This window comes from Cetorhinus maximus, chromosome 12 (genome assembly GCF_964194155.1).
Source record: "Cetorhinus maximus chromosome 12, sCetMax3.hap1.1, whole genome shotgun sequence".
Classification (NCBI taxonomy): Eukaryota; Metazoa; Chordata; class Chondrichthyes; order Lamniformes; family Cetorhinidae; genus Cetorhinus; species Cetorhinus maximus.
In genome coordinates, this window is record NC_135890.1 from 24,854,353 (window position 1) to 24,876,182 (window position 21,830).

The 21,830-nt window shown below is 41.9% G+C and overlaps 1 protein-coding gene across 14 annotated transcripts in view; it reads right to left on the reverse strand.

Annotated features, from left to right (window-relative positions):
• The window catches only part of kmt2e (lysine (K)-specific methyltransferase 2E), a 135,314-nt gene that overhangs the window by 87,699 nt on the left and 25,785 nt on the right, over window positions 1-21,830 (reverse strand). For all 14 annotated transcript variants that reach the window (XR_013578108.1, XM_078553199.1, XM_078553194.1 and 11 more), the window contains exon 2: window positions 5,446-5,630. Coding sequence is in view for 6 of the 14 variants with exons in the window: in XM_078553199.1 (XP_078409325.1) it covers window positions 5,446-5,516 (71 nt within the window). In the remaining 8 variants the exon portion in view is untranslated. The remainder of the gene's footprint in view (window positions 1-5,445; window positions 5,631-21,830) is intronic.

The following is a 21,830-nucleotide window of genomic DNA, read 5'->3' on the forward strand; positions in this document are numbered from 1 at the left end:
CCAGATTTTTGACCTACTAACAGAGAAGGAATGATTCTAAGTCAAGATGGTCTGTGGTTTGGAGGTGGCGGTGTTCCTATGCAACTGCTTCCTTTGACTTTCTAGGCAGCAGAGGTGCCAGGTTTTGATAGTGCCAGAGGGAGTTTGATGGGTGCCACTGTGCACTGGTGATGGAGGCAGTGAATCTTTTAAGTTGATGAACGGGGTGCCAATCAACCAGAGTGCTTTGTCCTGGATGGTGTCAAGCTTAAAGTATTGTTGGAGCTGCAATCATCCAGGCCAATAGGGAACCATCACACTCCTGACTTGCGCCTTGTAGATGCAGGACAGGTCATGAGGAGTTGGAAGGTGAGTAACTTGTCGCACAGTTCCTAGCCTCTGACCTGCCCTTGTAGCCACAGTATTTACATCACTGGTCCAGTTAAGTTTCTAGTCAATGGTAAACATAAGGATATGAATGGTGAGGGATTCAGCGATAGTAATGCTGTGGAAAGTCAAGGGGAGATGGTTAGATTCTCTCTTGTTGGAGATAGTTATTGCCTGGCACTTAGGTGGTATGAATGTTATTTGCCACTTATCAACCCAGGCCTGAATGTTGCCCAGGTCTTGCTACATGCAAGTGTGGACTGCTTCACACTGCAATCATCATCAAAAATTCCATCTACTGACCTTATGATGGGGGGAAGGTCTTGATGAAGCAGCTATGATGGTTGTGCTTAGGTTACTATCCTGAGGAATTCCTACAGTGTTGTTCTGGGTCTAAGATGATTGGCCATCAAAAACCACAACCTTCCTTTGTGCTAGGTATGACTCTAACCAATGGATAGTTTTCTATTGGATTTCCATTGACTTCAGTTTTGCTAGACTCCTTGATGCTATTCTCTGTCAAAAGCTGCTTTGATGCCAAGGGTAGTCACACTCTCTTTATCTCTGGAATTTAGCTTTTCTGTCCATGTTTGCACCAAATCTGTAACAAGATCTGGGATGGAATGTCCTGGAGGGACACAAATTGCGCATTGGTGAGGTTATTGCTGAATAACTGCCGCTTAATAGCACCATCAATGACACCTTCCATTACTTTGCCGATGACTGAATGTAGACTGATGGAGCAGTAATTGGCTGGATTGGGTTTGTCCTTCTCCTTGTGGATTGGACATAACTGGACAATTGTCCACATTGTCAGGTAGATGCCAGTTTGTAGCTGTACTAGAACAGGTTGGCTTGGGGTGTGGTTTGGTCTAGAGCTCAAGCGTTCAATACTCCAGCTGGGACATTGTCAAGGCCTTTGCTGCAATATCTTTGCTGTATCTAGTGCCTTCAGCTGTTTCTTGATATCACATGGAGTAAATCGAATTGACTGAAGGCTGGCATCAGAGATGCTGGGGATCTCATGAGGGGGCCGAGATAGATCATCCACTTAGCATTTCTGGCTGAATATGGCTGCAAATGTTTCAGCCTTGTTGTCTGCAATGATGTGCTGGGTTCCACCACCATTGAGGATGGGAAGGTTTGTGGAGCCACCTCCTACCATTTATCTGTCCGCCAACATTGATAGATGTGGCAGGACTGCAGAGCTTTGATCTGATGCATCAGTTGTTGGATCACATTACTCGATCATATGCTATTTCTGTTGTTTAGCATGCATGAAATCTTGAAATCCAGGTTGGCACTAATGCTGCTGCGCCTGCACGCTCTCCTGCACTCCTCACTGAACCAGAGTTCATCCCCTGGCTTGATGGTAATGGTAGAGTGAGGGATACACAGGTCATGAGATTAGATTGTGGTTCTGGTTGATGAAGGTACCACAAGTGTATATTCACACTTTCAAAAGATGTTTCATAAAATATCAATTGATTTGTTTGCAAAATTGAAGCCCACAGATTAAAAGGATAATGGCAGCATGGTTACGAAATTGACGAAGAGACAGAAAGCAGAGGATAATGATGCACATGTGTTTTTCAGACTAGAGGGAAGTATACAATGGTGACTTACTCAGGGGTCTGCATTAGGTCCATTGCTCTTCTTGATACAAACTACTGACCTGGACTTGGATGTAGGGCAGAACATTTCAAAGTTTGCAGATGATAAAAAACTTGGAAAAATAGCAAACAGTGAGAAGGATAGAAGGTTTCAGGAGGACATAGACTGATGAAGTGGACAGATGTGTAGCAGAAATAAATTGATGCAGAGAAGTCTGAAGTGATGCATTTTGGGAAGCAGAATGCAAGCAGCATGATAAATTAAATTATACAATTTTCAAAGGGGTTCAGGAAGGGAGTCTAGCATTAAGGAGTTATCTAGGAGGCTTCACGTGCACAAATCTTTGAAAGTGGCAGAAGTTGATAAAGCTGTTAAAAAGTATTTATGATTCTTGATTTATAAATAGAGGCAAATAGACAACAAAAGCACAGAAGTTATGCTAAATCTTTATAGATCAGTTGTTATGCCTCAGCTGGAGTACTGTGCTCAATTCTGGGCCTCAAACATTAGGAAGGATATCAAGGCCTTGGACAGAGTGCAGAAGAGATTCACTAGAATAACATCAGGGATGTGTGCAACTACTCGGGAAACTGGCATGGTTTCCCGGAGAGCAGAGCAGCTAAGGGAAGATTTAATAGTGTTGAAAATTATGATGTATTTTGATAAATAAGGAGAAACAGTTTCCACAATATTATATTTCAAGGAGGGAAATAATTTACATTTTAGTGTAGATTGGCTTACGACAATTACATTTTTATTTCCAACATAAAGATAGCAAATTATTCATGGAAAACAACTTCTGAACAACAGATTTCATGCACGCATGAGGTACAGCAGGATCTCACACATTTGAAAAGAACAGCTTTATAATTTTGATACACCCATGACAGAGGAAATTGCTTCCCATTTGGAATACCATTATCATTCAAATATATATTTAAGGGACACACACGGTTGATCAAATTTATAAACCAAATATTACATTTCAGATAATTTGAACTGATCATGGAACAACTGGGCAAGCCAGCCCACACAAACATCAATTCATGAGTAAACTATTGCAACACACACATTTTCTATCAGCTTTATGCAATAAAAAGTGAAATAACACTGATTGGAATTATAGGGTTATACATTTGTTTTTGATCACTGCACTAGGAAATGGTTGGAATGGAAATAAGTATAACAACATTGATCTTTTCTTTCCTTTGTTGCCAGTATATATGCTATTGAAAAACTTGCTGTCCTGTCACATGATACTCATGCACATCATATGAATACAACATGAATTTGCTAAGGCGAAATTGACTCAGTGGCAGGCAAAATTTAATTTTACGCTGCATCTAACCTGTGCCATACTTTAGCTTGGAATTCTGCACAAGAATTAGGACTTATTTTAAAATTTAGGAGGGTAAACAAACAAAATAGACGACTCCTCCATAAAATCTGTAGTAAGTGATGATTGTGTAGTTCTTCTGCTCAGTAGTATTCTCAACTGCAGTACACAAAACATTATGACATCTAAATATCTACCTGGAAAATGATGCCTTATTTGCCGCACGCCCTCCCAGGTCAGTATATCCTTCCTAAGGTGTGATGCTCAGAGCTGCTCATAGTACTTAGTGTGGTCTGATCAGGGCTCTATGCAGTTGAAACCTGACTTCTACCCCCTTGTATTCTAGTCCTTTACAGATAAAGGCCAGCAACCATTAGCCCTTTTGATTATTTTCCCTTACCTGTTCATGACATTTATGTACCTGGACCCAGGGGTCTCTTTTCATTATTTCTAGCTATTTAGGATGTACTGTGATTTAGATCCAAACCTCACATTTGCCCTATAATGAAATCCTTGTGTCACATTGTCCCCATTCTTTAATCTAACAATGTCTCTTTGTTGTTTTATCCTTCCATCTACACTGCTTACAATCCTGACTATCTTGGTGTTGTTTGCAAATTTGGATATGTGGTTTTCTATCCCATCATTTAGGTCATTAATAAATAGTGAATAGATAACGCTCCAACAGAGATCCTTAAGGGGCACCACTAGTCACATCCTGTCAATTAGAACCTGCCCATTATTCTTATTCCCTGTCTCCTGTCCCTCACCCAATTTCCTAACCAGATCAATGATTTGCCTTCAATTCCATGGGCTTCAACTTTAGCTAACAGTTTGTTATGAGGGGCTTTATCAAATCCTTTCTGTAAGTCCATAAAAGTAGGACCCATTGATAGTCCCCTGTTCTCTACCTGGGGGTTTGGAGCATAATTTAGCATCCTATAAATCTCAATGTTGTTAGAGATGGCACTGTCTTACAGACATTGCTGTTTCTTATTCAGTCTGCATAACAGGCCACTCAGCTACAATAGGGCTAAAGGTAGAGAACCCCTGGATTACACAATCATCCGGGCCTCTAAAACATGATCACACTTACACTAGGGAGGGGTTATCCTCCTGCTCTGTGTGTACAGAAATTGATTTGCCAATCTGTCCGACTCGCTGAGACACCAGTAAGTTCACATATGACTGCAATGGCCCAATTCTGCTGCTCTTAACCATATCCAGGACTCAAGCGTGCTAATTACGGCAACTGGAGAGAGTTGATGCTTCATGGAACATTTGATGAATATGGTTTCAATCTCAGGGAACCAGAGGTTTCCTGGTAAAGCTCCAAAGAATAGGTGCTGAAATCACTGGTAGGAATTTCAATTGACAGGTATTTGGAAAGAAGGCAAGTTCCTTGATTGGTCAGAACCCTCTGTGACTGATGGCTTAGTGGGCAAAACTATATCACAGACATAAAGGCCTCAATTTTAATGCCCCTCACCAGCAAGAATGATGCGTTTGAGGGGTTTACATTAAATCAAGTCAACTTGCCGTCTTCAGGGCACCATCCTATCTTCGCCAACTTTCAAGTCAGTCAAGACTCCCCTCATGGCCTGATAACATTATAAGCACCACAATGCTATCTTAACAAAAACGTTTGCAGGAGACCTGCATTGTTTGCAGCCCAACAGCAGAACCATGGTGACAGAAATTGACTGGCCAGAAGAGGCCATGATTTAACAACTAATTTTCTCAGAACTCAAGGTCCAGGAGAAGCAGCAATGCTTCCCTTAAGACGCATAGGGACTCTTTGTGGCTACTCAGCCTCCTCGGCTTCCCACCCCCATACCAAGCGTGCGATCATCTGACAGGAGTCACTAGCAACACAGAAACTATCTGGCATGAAAACTAACACAACACTTAAATAATTAAAATTCATTCATTGCAGAATTTAAAAAATAAATAAATCTTTCTAAAGAAAAAAATCAACTAAACTTCACAGGACAACAAAAGTATTTTCTATAGTCTAGTCAACCAAGCAGAAACTGTAGGTTAATAATATTATTTTGAATGAACATTATATTGAGAATGTAGCATTCTCAAATATAAAAGGTACACATATCAACCATAAAATTGCTTACTCTGAGCCTGCAGCCATTTCCAAATATGAGGTCTCTGTTGTGTCAAACCCTATTGGGAACGCTATGCTCATGACGTTCGCTGTTGATAAAATCGACTTCTACGGAGTCCTATACATTGGCATCCAAAACACTGGGGCATGCCAGCCACAGTGCTCATTGCAAACATCTAAGTGCATCCACAAAGCCTGCAAAATAACCACAAAAATATATTAAAACTAAATAGCATTTGCTCTGTAAGTTAATTTATAAACTTGCACACAGATCATAAGGCAAATGATTAACTTACTGCACCACATATTACCAAAACACCATGTTAAACGCATAATATATTTAAAAAAGAAGGCAGTACATTGTCCCTTCACTCCTGGGGCCTAGCATCAACACCAGCTCAGGCCAATGGTATGAAAATCTCTATCAGTTTAATGGCCCTTTGTGAAATTATTGGTCTGATTTTACAGAGTTCACTGGGGTTGCAGCTATACTTAAACACACTTGTGGCAATAAAATGTGTCTCCAGTTTGGGCACAGGGTCTTTTTCTTGGGCAAAGTACAGCACAGGTAGATAAAGACCAAAGTTGTTTGTACCCTATTAAGTGTGTCTAATTCCCAGACTTGGGAGAATACTGTTCTACATAAATGTGAAATTTCCTTTTTCCATCATTCATTATATAACTTAAGTGCCATTGGCTGTTCCTAATTGATGCAATTCACAACTCAAAACTGTCCACAATTCAGCATAAATTGGCCATGCCACTAAGGACAGAAAGGTACATGATAACAAAAGGGAGAAATAATACTTCACAACTTTGTAAGAACAAGGTCCTCTAAGTTAGAATTAAGGCACAATGTTAGAGCAGGAATTTGGATCTGCATCTGTTGATGTTCAACTTTGACACAGAAGGCAGATGCTGTATACTCAAAATGGAGGCATGTTCCAATCCCACACACAATTATTCCTAACAAATTTCTTTGCTTTCCCAGGATAAAGTCCAGTTGCAATACATCCTGAAATTAACAATACACAACATAAACGTATTTTGGAATCAAAAGTGAGTATGTTAGGTTCTTAAAGATACTGTTCTAGGATTTTTGATATTTTGATGCAGATCTATGAAAATAACATACCATTTTTCAAGGTTCAAATTTGATTTATTCTTGAGAAATTATACTTTATAATGACGTGCTTGGCAGCATATAGGAACTCCTTTTTTTGAAATCACAATCTCCTGCATTCAATTTTGCTGAAACATGGAAATTAAATTTATCAACTACTACGCTGGTCTTTTCTACTCCTGGATATCGGTCACAAACAGAAAAAAAAATGCTAAGTTATTTATTGAGAGTTTCTAAGAGAATACCAATTTGTGGTCACTACTTTGATCCAGGTGAATTTCTCAGCATCTCCAGATTACTTTTCACTATTGGACCTGTTCAACTATTTGGCAATGAAGGTTAGGTAAACTGCCAGTACCTCCACAGTTTCTCACAAAACTAATAAATTATTCTCCGAGCATGGGGTGGGTAAAAGTATAGTGCACTAACATCACTTCTTCTTCTCTCAATCTAATACAGAAAAGATACAGTTTATTGCCTCTCATATTGCTATTTTATTCTTCTGTAGCTAATTAATCTTTTAAGTCCTTCTCCCAGCTTTCCTGCACCCTTGTTCCAGGCTCCATTACCATGGACACTGAGGTCTTAAAAAGCTTATAAAAACTACCCATTATAGTAAATTGATGTTAGAGGAGAAAAGGCCTTCAAAATTCATTTATTTGTTTGGAACCCATTCCTGTGTTTGTGGATAAGCCAATTAAAAGTATGTCACCTGGGGATATCTATAAGAATTCCATATTCTGGTGGTACTTATGTTGCCAATATTGCCCTCAATTAGTGGAAGTCATCTATGAAAATTTAATATCACTTTAAAAAAAAGCATTAAAAGTTGGTTTAGAGTTTCTGACAATCACAACTGGCCACTTAAACAAAAAGACAGAGAAGTAAAGAGTGAACAAACTTGAAAATATATAGTGCTCTTCCAAACTCAGGATGTCCTAAAGCCCATCAGTCAATTAAGTACCTTTTGAACAGTAGTCACTGTTATAATGCTTACAAACATGGTATCCAATTTGCACAAAAACACCAATGAGATAAATAACCAGATAATCACTTTTAGTGACACTGGTTGAAGGATAAATGTTGGCCAGGATACAGAGAACCTTGAACCTCTTCTTGAAAATGGAATTTTGATGTCCACCAAGATGGCAGAAGGAGCTTCAGTTTAATGCCTGATCCAAAGGACAGCACTTCTAACAGTGTAGCACTCCTTCAAGGCTACACCCAAGTGTCAAGCCTCTGGAATGGGGCTTGAACTGACTGAGCCGCCAGGGATTCACTAGCAGTGTATTAAAAACGGTCATCCAGCATGTACTACCTAGCCTTTATAGTTTCTGTATCTTATTTGAACAAAAGAAGATAAAAATCCAAAGTCAATCATTTGAACCAGGAGCCAGCAGAAATTGCTGCTAACAGCACTACCTAAAGGAGCTGTTCCTCAACTTCTGTTGTGTTATTGGCCCAACATTGTATATGTTTGGTGAGTGTGCAGGGTGAGTGGATCTGAGGACCATAGATTGGGTCTGCTCTTGTGGCCTGCTAAAATCTGTCAGGCACATCTAGGATTAGAAGTTTGGCGGGCTGGGGGGGGCGGGGGGGGCTCCCTTTGGCGGTGTGCCCTCCTAGCTCCCTATTTCTCTCATGCTGCGGCATCCTCCTGATCAGATCCAGTGCCCTCGAGACCCAACAAATTAAAGATTCCTATCTTGTTGCACACCCTAAGCTTTAAAAAAAAATCCAAGTTACAAGTTGAGTAAGTCAAAGAAACATGCAAGTTGTGTACACAGAAAGCTCTGGGAGAGATGGAAGAAGAAAAACTAACCAAAAGGAGGAAGAGTCAAAAAAAGTTGAAAGATAGATACAGGTAATAAAGTGAGCATATGTAGGTAGAGAGAGAGACAAAGTGGGTGCAAAAGAAACAGTGATAATTGGAAAGAGAAAGCATCTAAATCCAGGGCATTCGCAATTAAGTTAAAATTATTTGGAATGCTAAGTAAAACATTGTAGGGCATAATTTTTCCCCATGAAACCCAATGTAGTTCCTGGATTTTGTACAGAAGTTCCTTGGTGCTTTATTCTTTTATGGGATGTAGGCATCAATGCCTGGGCCAGCATTTGTTGCCTGTTCTTAATTGTCCTTGAACTGACTGGCTTGCTAGGCTATTTCAGGGGTCAGTTAAGAGTCAACCACATTGCTGTGGGTCTGAGTCACACGTAGACCAGACTGAGTAAAGATGGCAGATTTCCTTCCCTAAAGGACATTAGCGACTCAGATGGGTTTTTACAACAATTGATGATGTTTCACAGTCACTAAGGCTGGCTTTCAATTCCAGATTGTATTAATTTAATTTGACCATGCTGATCATGGTGGGATTTGAACCCCTGTCGCCAGAGCATTAATTTGGGTCTCTGGATTACTAGCCCAGTGATGTTGCCACTACGCCACCATTTCCCCCTTATTAAAAATGGAAAAATAGGCACATGATTGCTGGATAATAAATTTCAAATAGACCATAAGACATAGGAGCAGAAATTAGGCCATTCGGCCCATCGAGTCTGCTCCGCCATTCAATCATGGCTGATAAGTTTCTCAACCCCATTCTCCTGCCTTCTCCCCGTAACCTTTGATCCTTTTACCAATCAAGAACCTATCTATCTAGGTCTTAAATACACTCAATGACCTGGCCTCCACAGCCTTCTGTGGCAATGAATTCCATAGATTCACCACTCTCTGGCTAAAGAAGTTTCTCCTCATCTCTGTTCTAAAAGGTCTTCCCTTTACTCTGAGGCTGTGCCCTCGGGTCCTAGTCTCTCCTACTAATGGAAACATCTTCCCATTGTCCACTCTATCCAGGCCTTTCAGTATTCTGTAAGTTTCAAATAGATCCCCCCTCATCCTTCTAAACTCCTTCGAGTATAGACTCAGAGTCCTCAAATATTCCTCATATGTTAAGCCTTTCATTCCTGGGATTGTTCTCATGAACCTCCTCTGGACCCTCTCCAGGGCAGCACATCCTTCCTGAGATACAGGGTCCAAAATTGCTCACAATATTCTAAATGTGGTCTGATCAGAGCCTTATAAAGCCTCAGCAGCACATCCCTGCTTTTATATTTTAGTCCTCTCGAAATAAATGCCAACATTGCATTTGCCTTCCTAACTATCGACTCAACCTGCAAGTTAACCTTAAGAGAATCCTGGACTAGGACTCCCAAGTCCCTTTGCACTCCAGATTTCTGAATTCTCTCCCCATTTAGAAAATAGTCTATGCCTCTATTCTTCCTACCAAAGTGCATGACCTCACACTTGCCCACGTTGTATTCCATCTGCCACTTTGCCCATTCTCCTAAACTGTCTTAAATCCTTCTGCAGCCTCCCCGCCTCCTCAATACTACCTGTCCCTCCACCTATCTTTGTATCATCTGCAAACTTAGCCAGAATGCTCTCAGTTCCTTCATCTAGATCATTAATGTATAAAGTGAAAAGTTGTGGTCCCAACACTGACCCCTGCGGAACTCCACTAGTCACCGGCCGCCATCCTGAGAAGGACCCCCTTATCCCCACTCTGTCTCCTGCCAGACAGCCAATCTTCTATCCATGCTAGTACCTTGCCTCTAACACAATGGGCTCTTATCTTACTGAACAGCTTCCTGTGCAGCACCTTGTCAAAGGCCTTCTGGAAGTTGAAGTAGATAACATCCATTGGCTCTCCTTTGTCTAACCTGCTCGTTACCTCCTCAAAGAATTCTAACAGATTTGTCAGGCATGACCTCCCCTTGATGAAACCATGCTGACTTTGCCCGATTTTACCATGCACTTCCAAGTATTCTGAAATCTCATCCTTAATAATGGACTCTAAAATCTTACCAACGACCGAGGTCAGGCTAATCGGCCTATAATTTCCCGTCTTTTGCCTCACTCCCTTCTGTCTATTATCTGTCATAAAATGAAGAAATCTATCAGCAATCAATGGATAATGCAGAGTGCTTATTATATCAAGCCACACAGAAGGTCGCGTTTAAGATTGAAGTGCTACAACGAATAGGTCTTCCTATTTAAAATTGGTTTCTCAGGGCCTTTTAGACAGAAGCTTTACAATGTGAATACGAATAAACATTCTGAAAACAGCAGGTCTCATGAGGTTTCCAATCCTAACAGCCTAAATTACCAGGTCTACAAGAGCAAAAAATTACATTCAACTCCCACCAGACCACTGACTTTTCCAAGGGAGAACTCTGTAATATTTGTCAACCTTCAGGCATTATAAAAATATTGAACAAAAATTGCCTTGTTGTCCAAAATCACATGAAGATATTTTGTATACTTCAGAATTTCTGCATGCTGAACACATTCCATTCAGTATAGGAAACTGACTGTTAGTACAAAATGCCCTATTTTAGAAAAACATTTCACTCATTAACATTTTGAATTAAAATTGAAAATGGAATTCTCACAGGTAATTTCCAGTACTTAATTCCAGCCTGCACTTAATTCAATCTCCTTTTGTTATAGACTGAACTGTTATCAGTCTCAGTCTAGAGCGCCTAGGCATGCAACACAAGAACTTCCTTCTATTTTGAGATCAAGGACCTAGGTCTAAAATATATTTGTGGCAAGAAGGGGACACAGTGAAAAATTGGGAAGTTCTGCCTTGTCATTCAGCATCTAGAGGAGGAAATCAGTCTTGCATTTGGCATACCTCTTTGTAAAGCATCTGACAGGAGCTTGGATTAAGCAGTTGGTGGCAAGTAAAACTAGCATACAGCAATGGATCTGAATGTCTAGGGCGCCCAAGTGGGTCAACAAACTGTCCTGCATGCTCTTTTAGCCACAAAGGCAGACGCCAAAATAACAGACTGGGAGAAAAGTTGGTGGAAGGCATTAACTAATATGTAAACATGTGGTCATGTATTCCCATCTTAATTGATTTTCAAAGAGACAACCAGATGTTAGTGGGTTCTGCACCTTCAACTTATGCAGTTACTTTGATAAGTAACCAAACTGTGGTCAGTTGTGTTCACCATGCCCTATACCGACGGGTCTGCCTAATAGCTACTTAAATCTGCACTCATCAGTTGTCTAATGACCATCCTCCTTGGAAGGAAAGGCAAATGGAATCGCCGTCATCAGTTACTCCAATATAACCTAGCATCAGAAGCATCCATAATTTATGGTAGATGATGCAATCCACTATCAAAGCCAAGCGTCCAAATACTCTACAACATATTTGATAGTTGATCAGCCTGGTCTATTACAGTACAGACCGCATTTGGTGAGTCAGACTCAGACTCACTCTCAACTCTAGATAATCCTTCAAACCAATGCCTGATCAGATATTTAGAAAAACAATGGGAAAGTAACCAGTGCTTGATATCAGTAAACTGCATAGTTTTTTTGCCCAATTAAACCCCAGCACATTTGGGGTCAATAGGCCTGGCCTTAACTCGTCTGAGCTTAGGAAATAGGAAATGTCCTGATAAGAGTGTCTGGACTTTAAAGTCAGGCAAATGGAAACTTCTACTTAAGTGGATTTCTCAGTATTTTCATTTGATGACTCTTAGTTATGATGATACATTCCACATACTTTAGGCAATACAACCTGCCCAAAAACAGGGCCTCCTTTGGTTGCTTATTTTGTGAAGGAAACTTGTCAGCAAAGATATAGCACCAACAAAAACTTAACATTTTGAAAACACTAATTTTGAGCTTGGCATGTTAAAATATTGCAGAATACATTAATAAGAAGCTTTTACAGTGTAACCATCCTAACTTGGAGCCATTTCACCATTCCTTCACCGTCGCTGAGTCAAAAACCTAGAACTCTCTTTCTAACAGCACTGTGGTGTGCCCGCACCATATGACCTGCAGCAGTTCAAGAGGGCTGCTCACCACCACCTTCTCAAGGGCAATTAGGGATGGGCAGCAAATATTGGCCTTGCCAGCAATGCTCATATCCCAGGAACAAATAAAAATAACTATAACCAAGAGCTATAGTTATATTACACCTGAAATTGCATGCCTAAAAGAGCGCTGCTTTTTTCTATATTCTTTTCCAAAATCCTTTTGCTCCCCAAGTCTGATTAGCTGTGACTCTGAACTAGAGAAAAAGATCAAGTTGCTGAAATGACTTTAAATGTCTTTCATGGTATGCATCAGATTGGTGTTTTCAAGATCTGCAAGTAAAAAATAAGTACAGAATACTTTTCAGATACATAACTTATCTTCAGTTCTATATTGTAAAATAAGCAGCATTCTGTTATCAGCGTATGTGTGTCAGAAAACCGCAAACAGTAATATTTTTAAACTCACTATAGCTTACATTGATATTTATAAAGAAGAAAACAAAGTGAATTGAAAATAATAATTTAAACCTAGGTCAAGATACCTAATATAAATTACTCAATTTTTATTCTTATACTTTATATCATCTGACCTCCTTAGATGCTTAGCACTGCTACACCAGCACACATGCATGACTACACTGCTATGCCAGCACACATGGATGATTTTCTAATCACCTCAAGATTTATTACAAGTTACCTTCAATTTTATTGAACATAAACAATCTGCTCGTAACTAAATAACTGATGACAAAATAGGCAAAAACATCTATGAGTGCAGAACATAGATGCCATTAAATAGTCAGTGATCTTTGCATGACTAAACCAATGCCTGGACTCATTGTCACCAAATATTAGTTTAGGCCAGCCACTCATGCCCCACCACTGCACATTTTGCATAGCAAATTTTACAGCAACAGGATCAATATAGTTGTTTTAAAATCATAAGCACCAACTAATTCAGTAGAATTTCTTTGTGCAGTGACTAGGAAGGTTTCATAACAATACAAAGTAAAATTGCTTCACTGACTTAGTACAGACATAGACAGGAGCCTTTAATCACTCAACTCCTTATCAATGTTTTTGACCACTGCCTTTGCAAATGGCACACTGGTGATGTTAACTGCTTTTGACAAATATTGGATTTATACTGACAGTTGGCCATTGAGCTCTGAGTTGTCAATGGCAAACTACAAATCTACATGGACCATTTATTTGTTCATGGGATGTGGGCGTGGCTGGCTAGGCAAGCATTTATTACCCATCCCTAATTGCTCTTGAGGAGGTGGCAGTAAGCCACCTTCTTGAACCGCTGCAGTCCATGTGCTGTAGGTGTATCTACAGTTCACAGTTTGAGAGTTTCAGATTTTGACCCAGTGACAGTTAAGGAACGGCAACAGTGTTCCAAGTCAGGTTGGTGTGACTTGGAGGGGAACTTGCAGGTGGTGGTGTTCCCATGCATCTGCTGTCCTTGTCCTTCTAGGTGATAGAGGTCATGGGTTTGGAAGGTGCTGTTGAAGGAGCCTTGGTGAGTTGCACCAGTGCATCTTGTAGATGGTACACGCTGCAGCCACTGTGCATCGGTGCTGGATGGAGTGAATGTTGAAGGTGGTGGATGGGGTGCCAATCAAGCAGGCTGCTTTGCCTGGATGATGTCGAGCTTTTTGAGAGTGTTGTTGGAGCTACACTCATCCAGGCAAGTAGAGTGTATTTCATCACACTCCTGAATTGTGCCCTGTAAATGGTGAACAGACTTTGGGGAGTCAGGAGGTGAGTTACTCTCCACAGAATTCCCAGCCTCTGACCTGCTCTTGTAACCACAGTATTTATATGGCTGGTCCAGTTCAGTTTCCGGTCAATGGCAGCCCCTTGGATGTTATAGTGACCTTTGATGTATCTATCAATCTCTCCCCACCCCATTATCCACCACACCTTCAATTGCCCAGGCCACCCACATCTTAAAATCCATCCCTTTTATCAAACTAGTACTCATCGCTCCTAATATTTCCTTCTTTGCCCAGTCTGATATTTCCTTCTTCGGCTGATCATCCGTTTTTGTCTGATTGTTTTTGTTGTATACCTCGAGACATTTTCTATGTTAAAGTTACTTTATAAAACATCTATAAAAAGATTTTTTTTCCCTTAAAAGTAGGAATGTGGATCTTGCAACCATATGAGATGGTTGAGGAGAATAGCGTAAGTGCATTTATTTTTAATTTCATAATTTTCCTTTATTTTGTATTCTCATGTGTTCAGGTTAGGGAAGCGAGATAAGTAGGTGATGGAGAAAGGGATAGGGTATATTGGTGGGGTGTAAGGAAGGCAGGAGGTGGCTTTTGTGAAGCATAAACAATTGCTTATTATTACTAATACATTACTAGCAATTAGTTACAATTAAAAAAAACTCACCCAGATTTCAGTTAACCTTTATTATCTCCTCCTCCTCTTGTGGATTTGCTCATTGTTTTAGGTGTCAATGATTTGAGAATTAACACTTTCTATTTAATTGAAATACTCCCAGATCACAGGTGGTTTAAATCAGATACAGGATAAAGCTTCCCTCATACCCGTCTAAGAAATGCCATAATCCAATCGCCAAAAAGGTCTTACTATTTCTCTAGCAAGACATCACCACTTCCCACATATTCATCCATGTGCTCCCTCAGAGGAAGGTTAATAATCAATACAAAACAATGAGCAGTTCTGTATGCAATACTGTTACGTGAAGCTGGGGATTGCAATGAGAGAGACTATCAATCTCAGTCAAGTTTTAATTTATCTGAGAGTTGAAAGGACAGACTATTAACACTGCATAACCCAGTATCAAATTTCCTGCATATATAACATGAAAAAATAACTTATGCCAAAAGATTCTCACACCATCTGTAATGAAATATATAATTATACTTCAAATGTACACTTTTAAAAGAAATACTGCAAAGGCACAATCTCCCACACTGGCAAATACTTTCCAACAAGCTGTCAGCCTACTTCCATATTTTCTCAAATGCCTCTCTCCTAAAAGGAGATGCACTAGAATTACTCAATGGATAGTCAAACCATCTATTCCTTCCCTACCACCCACCCCTAACCCCAATTATTTGAGATTAAAAGTTAAATCAAGTGGAAGGAATCAAATGCTCATCCTCTGACTTTGTGACATAATGGTCAAATATGCAGTGCTGCTACACCAGTCTCCAGTATATTTAACATAAAACATGTACTGGGATAAATTTAATGCTATATTACTTCTGGCTAAACCACAGTTTTCAACCATCAGTAATTAGTTGGACCTATTATCTCCTATATCCAAAGGTTTATTTATGAATCTTTTATTATTCACTCTTAAAACGTGGGTTAAGAAAATAACTACTGGCAATGAACAAGAGGTTGTCGACAAATATATATTGTCTAAATATCTTGATATGTTATTGCCTTAGAATGTATACCTCTAGATCTGGTTCAACAACAAGTGCATAGAATATTTACCACACATCAAATATCAATACTACAAACAAATATACAACCAAATAATCAGACAGAGAAAATGCAACTTTTTTGCAGTGATATTTAACACTACTCTCACTGCTTGGGGAATGTAAAATATAATTTAGGTTAAAGATATCCTAGTGACAAGGATCAGAGATATACAGCTGGAAAATAATGTTCTCTGCTGTATCTTGTTATAACTTAATATGCTTGACGTTAAAATACAGATATTTTGTTCTGACTATTTGGAACATCAGTTCTCTCTCAATTCCTGATGTGACAAACATAGTCGCAAAACACTATTAACAGCCATAGAAACCAAGGCAGACACAAATCCAGGAAAACTAGATTCAAGGGGAAGCATGAGTGAGTGTGTATATGAACATGGGAACAGGAGTAGGCCACTTAGCACTTTGAGCCTGTTCCATCATCAAAGAGATATTGGCTGATCTGTGACCTAACTCCAGGTATCCATTTCTGCCCCATATCTCAATATATTTGTAAAACTGTCAGTTATAAACTGACAATTAATACAGAAACAACTGCTATTGTATAAGAGTGATATAAACTGTTACCACCCTTGTGTGTGTAGAAATGCTTCCTAATTTCACTCAAGATTTGGTTTTAACTTCTAGACTATGACCCCCAGTGCTAGACTCCAAAACCAGCAAAAATAGTCTGGTTCATCCCAGGTTTGCACTAAGTGCAGTCGCGGGCGGGGAAAGAAAGTTTTACCTACAGCCGCAATGGTGATTTTTCACGCCGCATCGTCCCAATCCCACCTCATTAATCATGCATTCCTGGGAAACATGTTGTTTCGACGGCAGGTGGGGTCTCATTTGCCCGCCATGCCGTTACCTCGCCGCTTCCTTGCGCCAGGTGCCATATTTAAAGTGCAGCTGCACACAAACCTCTCAGTGTTTCCAGCCCAAGACTGTTGCGCAGAAGACATAGCTCCAAAAGGCAAGAAGACTGCAGCCCCCGGTTCAGTGACGAGTCCCTGGGACACCTTTTGGACGCCATGGAGGCCAGCTGCAATGTCCTCTACCCCTGCTCTGGCCGCATGTGATCCAGCAATCTCACCACTCCAGCTTGGTAGGCAATGGCAGTGGTGATCAGTGTCAATGCAGCACAGAAGAGGCTGGCATTCACAGAATCACAGAGCAGAAGAGGCCCTTCGGCCCATCAAGTCTGCACCGACACGTGAGAAACATCTGCCTAATCCCATTTACCAGCACTTGGCCCATAGCCTTGAATGTTATGATGTGCCAAGTGCTCATCCAGGTACTTTTTAAAGGATGTGAAGCAACCTGCCTCCACCACCCTCCCAGGCAGTGCATTCCAGATTGCCACCACCCTCTGGGTAAAAAAGTTTTTCCTCACATCCCCCTAAACCTCCTGCCCCTCACCTTGAACTTATGCCCCCTTGTGGCTGACCCTTCAACTAAGGGGAACAGCTGTTCCCTATCCACCCTGTCCATGCCCCTCATAATCTTGTACATCACGATCAGGTCGCCCCTCAGTCTTCCCTGCTCCAACAAAAACAACCCAAGTCTAACCAACCTCCCTTCGTAACTTAAATGTTTCATCCCAGGCAACAACCTGGTGAATCTCCTCTGCACCCCTTTCAGTGCAATCAAATCCTTCCTATAATGTGGCGACCAGAACTGCACACAGTGCTCCAGCTGTGGCCTCAATAAAGGTACTATACAACTCCAACATGATCTCCCTACTTTTGTAATATATACCTCGATTGATAAAGGCAAGTGTCCCATATGCCTTTTTCACCACCCCACTAACATGCCCCTCTGCCTTCAGAGATCTATGGCCAAGGTCCCTTTGTTCCTCAGAACTTCCTAATATCATGCCATTCATTGAATACTTCCTTGTCAAATTACTCCTTCCAAAGTGTATCACCTCACACTTTTCAGGGTTAAATTCCATCTGCCACTTATCTGCCCATTTGACCATCCCGTCAATATCTTCCTATAGCCCAAGACACTCAACCTCACTGTTAACCAACCGGCCAATCTTTGTGTCATCCGCAAACTTACTAATCCTACTCCCCACATAGTCATCTATGTCGTTTATATAAATGACAAATAATAGGGGACCCAGCACAGATCCCTGTGGTACGCCACTGGACACTGGCTTCCAGTCACTAAAGCAGCCTTCTGTCATCACCCTCTTGTCTCCTACAACTTAGCCAATTTTGAATCCACCTTGTCAAATTACCCTGTACCCCATGTGCATTTGTCTTCTTTATAGGTCTCCCATGTGGGACCTCGTCAAAGGTTTTGCTGAAATCCATATAAACTACATCAACTACACTAACCTCATCTACACACCTGGTCACCTCCTCAAAAAATTCAATCAAACTTGTTAGGCATGACCTCCCTCTGACAAAGCCATGTGGACCATCCCTGATCAAACCTTGCCTCTCCAAGTGGAGATAGATACTCTCCTTCAGAACTTTCTCCAATAGTTTCCCTACCACTGACGTAAGACTCACTGGCCTGTAGTTCCCTGGCATATCTCGACAACCCTTCTTAAATAGTGGAACCACATTAGCAGTTCTCCAGTCCTCTGGCACCTCCCCCGTGGCCAGAGAGGAATTAAAAATTTGGGTCAGAGCCCCGGCACCTCCCTTGCCTCCCTCAGCAGTCTGGGACACAAATCATCTGGACCTGGAGATTTGTCCACTTCTAAGCTTGCCAACACCTCCAATACCTTGTCAGTCCATATATCAATTTGCTTTAAGAACCTCAGAGTCTCTCTCCCTGAGTTCGATACCTTCATCCCCATTCTCTTGGGCGAAGACGGATATGAAGTATTCATTCAACACTCTAGCGATGTCCTCTGGCTCCACCCATAGATTGCCCCCTTGGTCCCTTATGGCCCCCCTACTCTTTCCCTGGTTATCCTCTTCCCATTGATATACTTATAGAATATCTTGGGATTTTCCCTACTTTTACCAGCCAGAGCTTTCTCATATCCCCTCTTTGCTCTCCAAATTGCTTTCTTAAGCTCCACCCTGCACTTTCTGTACTCCACTAATGCCTCTGCTGATTTGCTTCCCTTGTACCTGCTAAAAGCCTCTCTTTTCCTTCTCATCGTAACCTTAATATCTCTGGTCATCCATGGTTCTCTGGGCTTGTTACTCCATCCTATCACCCTAGAGGGAACATGTTGAGCCTGTACCCTCCCCATTTCCTTTTTGAACATCCCCCACTGCTCCTCTGTAGATTTCCCCACAAGTAACTGTTCCCAGTCTTCCCTGGCCAGATCCTGCCTTATTTTACTAAAATCCACTCTCCCCCAATCCAAAACATTTTTTTGCAACTTGTCTATTTCTTTGTCCATAACAAACTTAAACTGTACCATGTTGTGGTCGCTATCGCTAAAATGCTAACCCACCACCACCTCAGCCACCTGTCCGGTTTCATTCAGCAGAATTAGATCCAGCACTGTGCCGTCCCATGTTGGACCCTCTACATGTTGATCTAAAAAGTTCTCCTGTATACATTTCAAGAATTCCACTCCATCCAAGCCCTTAACACTATGTCTATCCCAATTAATGCTGGGAGAGTTGAAATCACCTAATATAATTACCCAATTGTTATTGTTTTTACACACCTCCACAAATTGTGCACATATTTCCTCCTCAATTTCCCGCTGACTATCTGGGGGTCTATAATAAACACCTAACAATGTGGCTGCCCCTTTTTTATTCCTAAACTCTACCCACAAAGCTTCATTCGATGCCGCCTCCAAGATATCATCTCTCGTTACTGCAGTAACTGACTCCTTAACTAATAATGCAACGCCTACTCCTCTTTTACCCCCTCCCCTGTCTCGCCTGAAGATTCTATGTCCCGGAATGTTGAGCTGCCAATCCTGCTCTTCCCTCAACCACATCTCAGTGATGGCTACTATATCACAATTACACTTGTCAATCCTCGCCCTTAACTCATCCATTTTACCTATAATGCTCCTGGCATTAAAGTAGAGGCCATCCAGCCTTGCCTTACTCCCTTGAAACTTAATGCAGCTGTACTCCCTCTGACTTGATTGTTTTACTGTATTATGATGTGTCCCTATTCTGCTAACATTCTGTGTCCCCTCCCCCTGCCGAATTAGTTTAAACTCCTCCCAACAGCACTAGCAAACCCGCCCGCTAGGATGTTAGTCCCGCTCTGGTTCATATGTAGACCGTCCCGCTTGTACAGGTCCCACCTTCCCCAGAAACAGTCCCAGTGATCTAGGAATCTAAAACCCTCCCTCCTGCACCAACTCTCAAGCCACGTATTCATCTGCGCTATTCTCCTATTTCTGAGCTCACTAGCACGTGGCACTGGGAGTAATCCAGAGATTACAACCCAAGAGGTCTTGCTTTTTAGTCCACTGCCTAACTCCCTGAATTCTTGATGCAAGACCTCATCCCTCCTTCTACCTATGTCATTGGTACCAACGTGTACCATGACCTCTGCCTTATCACCCTCCCCCTTCAGGATGCCCTACAGCCGTTCAGTGACATCCCGGACCCTGGCACCAGGGAGGCAACATACCATCCTGGAGTCACGGTGACAGCCACAGTAGCACCTATCTGTTCCCCTGACTATAGAATCCCTTATTACTATTGCTTTTCCTCCCATCCTGTACAGACAGGCTGCTTGTGGTGCCAGAAGCTTGGCTCTGTCCGCACTCCCTGGAGGAACCAGCGCCCTCATCAACCTCCAAAATGGAATACCGATTTGCGAGCGGGACCCCAGGGGACTCCTGAACTACTTGCCTGTTTCTCTTGGACTGCCTGGTGGTCATCCATTCCCTTCCTTCCTCAAGTCCCTTCATCTTCGGTGTGACCACCTCTCTAAATGTGCTATCCACAATGCTCTCAGACTCACGGATGCTCCACAGTGTCCCCAGCTGCCATTCCAGCTCTGAAAGCCGAGCTTCCAGGAGCTGCAGCTGGACACACTTCCTGCACACACGCTGGTCCCGGGCACTGGAAATGTCCCCGGCTTCCCACATGGAGCACACCACGGCTTTGAGTGCTCCTGCCATGACTTATCCCTTTAAATTAAACCTTTTAAGTCAATTACTCTAGGGCCCTTCTTTCCTGATTCTCGTTACTGTAGAATATACAAACTATAAACCACAAAAAGGCCTTAAACTATAAGCGATTAAAGTAGTAAATACCTTACCCACTACTTACCAGTGATTCCTTTCCCTTGTAGCCTCTACTGCTGCAGCAGGGCAAGACCCACGTTCTGAAGATTTTAAGAAGTTGGAAAGCAAGGAAAAAATGCAAAAAGCACCTCGTCCCCTATGCACCGAATTCCCACTTTGCACCAAATTGCCAATACCCACTCTGGCTGTGCCCTACTCAGGATTTGCTCTCTCCCCTGTCCGTGTGCAAACACACTGAAGTCCAATGCAGAAAGAGGATGAATGGTCTCATCTGCGCTGCCAGGGTAAGGCAACCATCTCAGCACTCTAAACTCTCACCCTCAAGCCCATCACACATTCACTGGCATCTCACTCACTTCCAGCTCAAGGGACATCAACACTCACTCAATCACACATACCCTCACATCTCCATCTGGCCTCATCTTCTGTAGAGGCTGCCTCCTCATCCCTCACCATCTGTAGGCCACTTGCACAAATCAACTTGTGCCCCCACATGCACCCTGGGGTACCCCCTTTCCCCAATACAGCCCTCACCCTGAAGCCTCTTCCCTTGCCTGAGGCCACTTCTGCCCTTTCCCCAAGCAAGCCCTAGCCCTGCATGAGTTGAAAAGCCACCCTGCCTTATGGCTGATTTGGTAGGTAGAGATCTGCCCGTCAGCCCCCCTAAAAGTGATGTGGTGCTGTCTGCAAAGCCTGGCACTGATGACCACAAGTGCTGCTTGAAGCAATTTAGGCAAACAAACCTCTAAGTCCTG